The sequence below is a fragment of the Eulemur rufifrons genome, chromosome 24 (genome assembly GCF_041146395.1).
Source record: "Eulemur rufifrons isolate Redbay chromosome 24, OSU_ERuf_1, whole genome shotgun sequence".
Taxonomy (NCBI): Eukaryota; Metazoa; Chordata; class Mammalia; order Primates; family Lemuridae; genus Eulemur; species Eulemur rufifrons.
In genome coordinates, this window is record NC_091006.1 from 30,731,381 (window position 1) to 30,740,194 (window position 8,814).

Here is an 8,814-nt window from a genome sequence, read left to right on the forward strand (position 1 = left end):
TTTTGGTATCATATCCAAGGAATCTTTTCTGCCTAACCCAAGGTCATAAAGATTTTCTACTATATTTTCTTTTGGAATTGAACTGAACTGAAAGAAATCTTTACCCAGTTGAGTTCTGGGATGTTCTACTATGTAGGTCATTTCTCTTTGCCTCACTAAGCAGGCCACTACTCTCTTGCTACTAAGTAGTAACTGCCAGAAAAAAGACTGCACAAAAAGTATGTTGGGAATTGAGCCTCAAGTGAGCCGTGGTGTCTGTGGCCGTACATAGAGCCATCTAGAGAGTGGGGGTCAATGCAATTGCTGTAGATAGCTGTCCCCACATTCCACATCCCCTGATTTCCATGTACTGCAGGGAACTCGAGTGACTTCCACTTTGTAGATTTTTACCACCTGTGCTTTCAGCTAGATTATTTTGGCTACCCCAAAGTCAGGGACTCCTGCCCTGTCTTGTCATCCATGCCAGCAATTTGGGAAAAGCAGTTTTGTGTAGTTGTTAAGAGCATAGGCTCTAGCCCTTGACTTCTAGATTCAGATCTTGGTTCTGCCACATATTAGCTATGTAATTTTGCCCTGGTAATGTAATCTCTCTGTGGTTCAATTTTGTCATCTATAAAATGTGGTTATAATAGTGCTTGCTTCACTGTGAGAATTATATGAGTTTATAAATGTAAAATGCTTAGAATAGCACCTGACACATAGTAAACACTCAGTGAACATTAACGTTACCATTTCTTGAACATGTTCTGTGCACTGGGCATTTTATCCACATTATTTGAATTGTCGCAATAACCTTTGAAGTAGCTGAATCCTCATTTTTCTGCAGAATAATTTGAGGCTCAGCAAGCTGGGTAATTTGCCCAGTGATGGCCATGATGAGATTTGAATCTAGACATGTCAAAGCCTCTCTAGCACAGCATGTTTTATTATTTTCTCAGTAGTAAAGTGCCTTCAAAAAATAAGGCACAAGTCATTACTGTTCAGTTTCTGCTTTATATTGCTGAAATTTAAATCAGATGAGCTGAACACAGAGCCTGTATACACATGAAAAACACTGAATATAAATTGTCATGATTTAGGCTAAAGAATTATTTTCTAGTGACATATATAAATCTTATCTTTTATATTTTCTTTCCCTACAGGCTGTTATGATGGATTAGTATATGTTCTGAAAAGTAATACTGGAGAAAAATACTGGATATTTACTACTGAGGATGCTGTCAAAAGCTCAGCAACCATGGATCCAACCACAGGGCTCCTGTACATTGGATCTCATGACCAGCATGCTTATGCTTTAGATATTTATGTAAGAGTTCACCTCATCAGTCTAACACCATAAGCATAGAAAAGCAAGAAACTGTCAAGTGATACTGAGTCTGGGAGCAGGTGTTAACTATTTCTCAAGCTTAGCATTGTAATCTGGGAAGAATAAAGCATTAATTAAGTCTTAATATCTTAAGACATTTTGAACTTCTTTACCAAATTTACCACAAATAAGTTTGCTGCTTGGAGTTTTGAAATGTAGAGAACTTAGAATTATCATCTTGACAATTGAAAAAAATCACAAAGAAAGACATCAGTAAGATATTTTGAGACCTCATTGTATAAAAATAAAAATTTTATGTAAGAATTACAAAATTAAACAAGCTGGGGAAAAAGTTTGAAAGAAATGTGAAAAAGAGTTAAAACTCATACTTATAAATGAAAATAAAGAGCAAATACAAATTATAAGAAAAATGTAAAGATCCAGATAGAAAAATAAATAAGGGACATAAACACACAGGACCCCAGAGAAGAAATGGCTAGTAAATGTATGTAGATGTTTCATACCTGTAATAATCAAAGGAATAAAAACTTAAAACCATGAGATAAAAAACAAATGGTATTAGATTAGAAAAGATATTACAACAGGCCGGGCGCGGTGGCTCACGCCTGTAATCCTAGCACTCTGGGAGGCCGAGGCGGGTGGATTGCTCGAGGTCAGGAGTTCGAGACCAGCCTGAGCAAGAGTGAGACCCCGTCTCTACTAAAAATAGAAAGAAATTATATGGACAACTAAAATATATATATACAAAAAAAATTAGCTGGGCATGGTGGCGCATGCCTGTAGTCCCAGCTACTCGGGAGGCTGAGGCAGTAGGATCGCTTAAGTCCAGGAGTTTGAGGTTGCTGTGAGCTAGGCTGACGCCACGGCACTCACTCTAGCCTGGGCAACAGAGTGAGACTCTGTCTCAAAAAAAAAAAAGATATTACAACAATAATATTAAATGCTGATGAGAGTGGTTGGAGGTTGTATAATAACTGGTGAGGCCTCTAAAGAAAACAATTTGGCCATGTTAACAATTTCATATCCTTTGATCCAGTAAAATTCTTTTTCTAGGAATTTATCCTGGCAAAGTAATTAGAAACAAGGACGAATATATGCACCAGGGTGTCTATTTCCAAGTAGTTTATAATACCAAGAAATTAGTTACACAAAAATTTTCAATGAGAAGGTAGAGATAAATTATGTTCATATGAGATATTATACATTTAAAATTATATTTAAATAGTTTTATAAAATAAGTGAGCAAAACATGATACCAAGTTGTATATTCAGAATGATCTCAACTATATATATACACACATAGACCAAAAAGAGCAAAAGAGAAAATTGTAAAATGTTAACATTGATTATCTCTGGATAGTGTCCTTTGTCTTCTTTATACTAGTCTGATTCTCCCACAATAGGCACGTATTATATACTAAAGATAAAAGCAACTTATGTTAACTAAATTGACATCATATGGCAAAACAAAATACTTTGCTTTCCTGTTTGCAGAAAAAGAAGTGTGTTTGGAAGTTGAAATGTGGAGGAACTGTCTTTTCTTCTCCTTGTTTGAGCCTGATTCCACATCATGTGTATTTTGCTACATTGGGAGGACTTTTACTGGCCATAAATCCTGTACGCATAAACTAATATGTATTGATTTTATTATCTATTTTTCTTTATAAAAAATTTGCTTTGAATTCTGAAAGTTTGAGTAGTTTTCAGTTAGTTATAGTCCAAATATCACTGAACTAGAGTTCATTAAAAATGATTGACATGGGCCAGGTGTGGTGGCTCACGCCTGTAATCCTAGCACTCTGGGAGGACAAGGCGGGAGGATCACTTGAGGTCAGGAGTTCAAGACCAGCCTCAGCAAGAGTGAGATCCCATCTCTACTAAAAATAGAAAGAAATTATATGGACAGCTAAAAATATATATATAGAAAAATTAGCCAGGCATGGTGGCGCATGCCTGTAGTCCCAGCTACTCGGGAGGCTGAGGCAGAAGGATCGCTTGAGCCCAGGAGTTGAGGTTGCTGTGAGCTAGCTGACGCCATGGCACTCTAGCCCCAGCAAGAGAGCAAGAGACTCTGTCTCAAAAAAAAAAAAGAAAGAAAAGAAAATTGACATGAAACTAGAAAGATGAGAAAAATCTAAGTTCCTGTCTTTTACCTATTTTTGAAATTGGCAAAGTTTTCTCAGTCATATTAAGAACTTTGTGTCCATGATAAGGATAGATCTTAGGTACTTGTTACTTCTTTCCTGGTTTTATTGCAGGTTTTTATCCTAGCTCTCATAAATTGCACTGATTTTATAGCTGTGTATATGTTTATGAGCTAGCTTCACTTAGTATGGCACTATAATATTTTCTGATATTTTAGCTCTGCCTCTGGGAAATTTATGAGTTAGGTATATAAAGGACAATTGATTAGTAGAATGATTTTAAATGCTTATTTTTTTTTTTTTTGGTCTTTTTTTTTTTTTTAGAAAGCACTTTAGTAAATGATTTTAAATGCTGTGAATTGCTTTTTGCCTGTGACAGGCTACTGGGAACAGAATTTGGAAACATTCCTGTGGAAAACCACTCTTCTCTTCTCCACAATGTTGCTTACAATATATTTGTATTGGCTGTGTAGATGGGAATTTACTCTGCTTTACTCACTTGGGAGAACAGGTAAAAATTTCTCGTTCTATTTTACATCTTTCTCAGAGGCATAGTAGGTGATGACAACTGAGGTAAAATTTCAAACATTATTCAATTCACTGTGTTGAGAACTAGTTGTATTTTGATTGTTAAGACATGGTTTCTTAATTGTTGAATGATAGTATAGTAGGATTAAAAAATTTCCACTGAAGGCCGGGCGCGCTGGCTCACGCCTATAATCCTAGCACTCTGGGAGGCCGAGGCGAGTGGATCGTTTGAGCTCAGGAGTTCGAGACCAGCCTGAGCAAGAGCGAAACCCCATCTCTACTAAAATAGAAAGAAATTATATGGATAACTAAAAATATAAACAAAAAATTAGCTGGGCATGGTGGCACGTGCCTGTAGTCCCAGCTACTCGGGAGGCTGAGGCAGGAGGATTGCTTGAGCCCAGGAGTTTGAGGTTGCTGTGAGCTAGGCTGACGCCACTCTAGCCAGGGCAACAGAGTGAGACTGTGTCTCAAAAAAAAATAAAAAATTTCCACCGAAACACTGTTATACTTCTTTTGCCATCTCCCTCCCCCAATTTTTAAAATTTTACTAGTTTTTAGCCAATTTTATTATAACTTCTACTGAGAAAGTTCAAAGAAGCTTCTGCTTTTTAATTGCTACAAATATTTTTACATATTTGTGCTTTGTTATGTGATATTTTGTTATAGTCATAGAGTGTATAATGATCAAGTTAGGGTGTTTGGGGTGTTTATCACCCCAAGTATTTATCATTTCTATGTGTTAGAATAATTTCAAGTCCTCTTTTCTAGCTATTTTGAAATATGCAATACATTATTGTTAACTATAATTATCCTTCTCTGCTATTGAACATTAGAACTTACTCCCTTTATCTGTGTATTTGTACCCATGAGCCAACCTGTCTTCATGCCCCGCCCCACCCACACACCCTTCCCAGCTTCTAGTATCTGTCATTCTATTTTTTACCTCCTGGTGATCAACTGTTTTAGCTCCCACGAGTGAAGACAAAGGTATTTGTCTTTCTGTGCCTGGCTTATTTCACTTAACATAGTGACCCCCAGTTCCATCCATGTTGCTACAAGTGACAGAATTCATTCTTTTTTTATGGTTGAGTAGTGTACCATTTTCTTTATCCATTCATCCATCGATGGACAGTTGATTACATATCTTTGCTCTTGTGAATAATAATGCCGTAAACATGGGAGTACAGGTACTCATCTTTTTAATAATAGCCGTTCTACCTGGAGTAAGATATTTCATTGTGGTTTTGATTTGCATTTACTGCAGCCTTGAACTCCTAAGCCCAAGCAATCCTCCCACGTCAGCCTCCTGAGTAGCTAGGACTAAAGGCATGTGCCACCACGCCCAGGTAATATTGTAATTTTTTGTAGAGATGGGGTTTCTCTATGTTGCTCAGGCTGGTCTTGAACTCCTGACCTTGAGTGATCCTCTCACCTCAGCTTCACAGAGCTCTGAGATTACAGATGTGGGCCACTGCACCCGGCCCTCTCGTTGAACTTCTTTGCTGTTGATATTTTAAATTCTTTATCTGAGATTTCATAAGTTTATTTTTGATTGGAATCTGTTGCTGGAGAATTACTGTGTTCCTCTGAGCATGTCATATTTCCTTTTTCATGTTTCTTAGGGCTTATGTTCATTTCTGAACATCTGGTGTAACAGTTGATTCTTTCAGTTTTTTAAACTTGCTTTCACAAGGGAAAACTTTTCCCTGAAGATGCATCCGTGGTGTTGGTCGGGCAGGGCACTTCAGCTTTGATTCTGGGTACGTGCAGTAGTGTGGTCTCGTGTGATTTCTTCGGCTGTGAATACCAGCAGTGGTGTCTGATTTCCCCAGGGGGTTGGGGTGCAGTTGTTAGTGGAGGCTGTTTGAAGTTCTGCTGGATATAGGGGCACCAGGTGGGCCTGTTTGGGGGCCTCAGTAGTGGCAGTAGTGGGCCAAGTGTGCCTGTCTTTGGGCCTCAGGGCAGCGAACATTAACACTATTATTAGTGGGTCCCAGCGAGCCAATTCTTGGGCCTCCAGGCAGCTTGACTGAGTGCCGGTAGTGGCCGCCGTGGGCCAGGTGGGTTCTCGGGCCCCTGGGCAGCAGGGTGGCGTGGTTGATGGCAGTAGCAGTGGCACGACTAACCTCTGGGTCCCAAGTAGTCCGTGCTGGTGGTGCTGGTGGCTGCGACGGGCTGGGTCCTAGGCCCGCAGTTGGCATGTGTGGGTGGGTACGTGCTGTGGTGGTAGTGGCAGGTTGGGTGGGCCCGACCTCAGGCCCCCAGCAGGAGTGCTTAGGTGCCATTGGTGGTGGACTGGGCCGGGTGGTCCCTGGGACTCTGGTCAGCATGCTCAGGCACAGGTCGGGGGGCAGAGCTGGGCTGGATGGACTCGCCCTACCCTCGAGCCCTCCTGTAGTGTTGCTGGCTCTGGCTGTGGTAGACGAGTGGGATGGTCCCCAGGCCCAACGCGCAGTGCTCAGGCAGGGTAGGCAGCGGCTGTGCCGGAGAGGGCAGTGTTGCTTTGAGTGGCAGCAGCCCTGCAGGCAGCCGAGGGTGCCCACTGTGCTGCTGCGGGTGGGGGAGTTTGTCCTCGAGGCACATGAAAATGTGCAGCATCTTCACTGCTGGTGGCAGCGGGGTCTTTGCCAATGGCTTGCACTTTCCTGTGGCTGGCTGCTGCCTCCAGAGCTAGAGTGTCCGTGGCACCCCCGAGATGTAGAGATGCAGGGGCTATGGGGCCTCCAGGCCAGACGCAGTCTGGTGGGGCGAGACTGTCACTAGAACGCCCAGCTCCAGCTGCTCAGGGCTGGGGGAGTGTGTGGAGTGTGAGCTTCCTCCCTGGAGCGGTGCTTTCGTGTGGTCTCTAGTCACCGGGCCTCGAGGGTCCAGGGGCTTTCCTGTGGCTTGTCTGTGGTGGCCGTGTGGATCACTAGCGGTCACGCGCTTACCCTTTCCCCCACTGGGAAGCCTCTCCAGGCTCCCCACTGACCCCAGCACAGCCGGCTGGCTTGCTTCCCCCTCCTTCCTTATTTTTCCTGTCACTTCTCTGTTGAGTTCTAGTGCTCTCTCTTGGTAATCTATTCAAGTGTGATTATCTACTTACTGTTTTGGTTCTTATTTATGGGAGAGGCGCATACCAGATGGCTCTACTCAACCGCCTTGAAGCCCCTCCCCAAGCCCCTGCTTTTTAAACTGAAGACCAAACTGTTGTGCAGCTGAAATTCCATTGTGTGCAGGTCCCATCCTTCACCTTCATGACTGGCAGGGAAGGCTCTTTGGGCTGTACCGTTTCTTCCACTGGGAGCATAATCTCTACTTCTTTAAGTTTCTACAAGTGCCTGTCATTTATGGGACAGATTGTGCCGTCTGCTTGATTTGAGGGATTATTTTGTGGATTTGAGAGTGCACTAGCTCCAACAGAAGTTAGCCCTTGGGTGGCTGGGTGGATTCTGAATGCTTTTTCGTCTGTGTTTACTACTCAAAGTGTAGCAGTTCCTTTTGCTTCAAGTCACAATGATTTTAAATTACTTTGATGAAATCTGTTATTCACTTAATACTTTTATTTACAAAGTAGTTTGAATATATTCTTAGCTCTAGATTCTTGAGAAGAGGAGGCAAATGCTATTACTGTATTTTTTTGGATGAGCTAGAGAGATGGATGTGATTTTGTCCAACTCAGGGACAGAATGGAGATGACAAATCATATTTCATGAACATGCTGTTTTGTTTTGTTTTCCATTATGCTATGGTTTCTGTGCATTTGTACATAACACCTTAGACTTACGTCTTTTCTTCCTTGTGTCTTCAAAATATTGGCCAACAGGTTTACCTGTAGAAGCTTTGCAATAAGGCAATGTAGTATATATTCACAGGGCAGACACACAACTCGTAGCTCTTTGTTTAAAGCTCTAATTTATTACATATAAACTCTTCTTTTCAGCCCATTTTTTCCTACATTTAGAGAATAGAGTAAAATAATTTTTAATAGATACATTGAAAACTCAATGCAGTTTTATCATTGAACTCAGTGTCTCTGAACATACTAGTAAGTCTTGAATAGAGTTCAGAATTAATTAATTTTACCTCATAATATTATGCATCATATTGAATCATGCAATAACAACATGCTAGTGTATTTTTTCCTGGATTTTGCCACTAGGACAGAGGTCTAATATGAGGAGATACTTTCAGGAAAAGCCATTTTCTCTGTGTGTAGTTACCATTCAGATAGCCTACACCATGTCTTAGATTTGTGTTAACCTCATAGTGCTTTAAGGGAGAATTGTAGCAATTAGATGAATGATTTTTTTTACTTTGTTACTCTACAGGTTTGGCAGTTCTCTACTAGTGGACCAATCTTTTCATCCCCATGTACCTCAGCATCAGAGCAAGATGTATTTTTTGGTTCCCACGATTGCTTTATCTACTGTTGTAACATGGAAGGTCACCTCCGATGGAAATTTGAAACTACTTCAAGAGTATATGCAACACCGTTTGTTTTCCATAACCGAAGTCATAGCAATGAAATGTTGCTGGCAGCAGCATCTACAGATGGGAAGCTGTGGATCTTGGATTCTCAGACTGGACAACTGCAAAGTGTATATGAACTTCCTGGAGAAGTCTTCTCGTCTCCTGTGGTCTGGGAATCAATGCTCATTATTGGGTGTAGAAATAATTACGTTTATTGTCTGGATTTATTGAGTGGCAATAAAAAATAAGCAGGGACAGTCCTTATTAATGATGTCTGATGAGATGTTTGAAAATATTTTACCATTGTGGAGCATGGGGATAGTCTTATTTTATATTAAAGATTATAATTTGATTAAGAAA

At 40.8% G+C, this 8,814-nt stretch overlaps 1 protein-coding gene across 6 annotated transcripts in view; it reads left to right on the forward strand.

The window, feature by feature from the left end:
* AASDH (aminoadipate-semialdehyde dehydrogenase) overlaps positions 1-8,814 on the forward strand; it is a 37,806-nt gene extending 28,992 nt beyond the window's left edge. For all 6 annotated transcript variants that reach the window (XM_069457084.1, XM_069457085.1, XM_069457082.1 and 3 more), the window contains 4 exons: positions 1,143-1,306; positions 2,822-2,944; positions 3,851-3,982; positions 8,313-8,814. In XM_069457084.1, the coding sequence (XP_069313185.1) occupies positions 1,143-1,306; positions 2,822-2,944; positions 3,851-3,982; positions 8,313-8,702 (809 nt within the window). In that variant the 3' untranslated portion in view covers positions 8,703-8,814. The remainder of the gene's footprint in view (positions 1-1,142; positions 1,307-2,821; positions 2,945-3,850; positions 3,983-8,312) is intronic.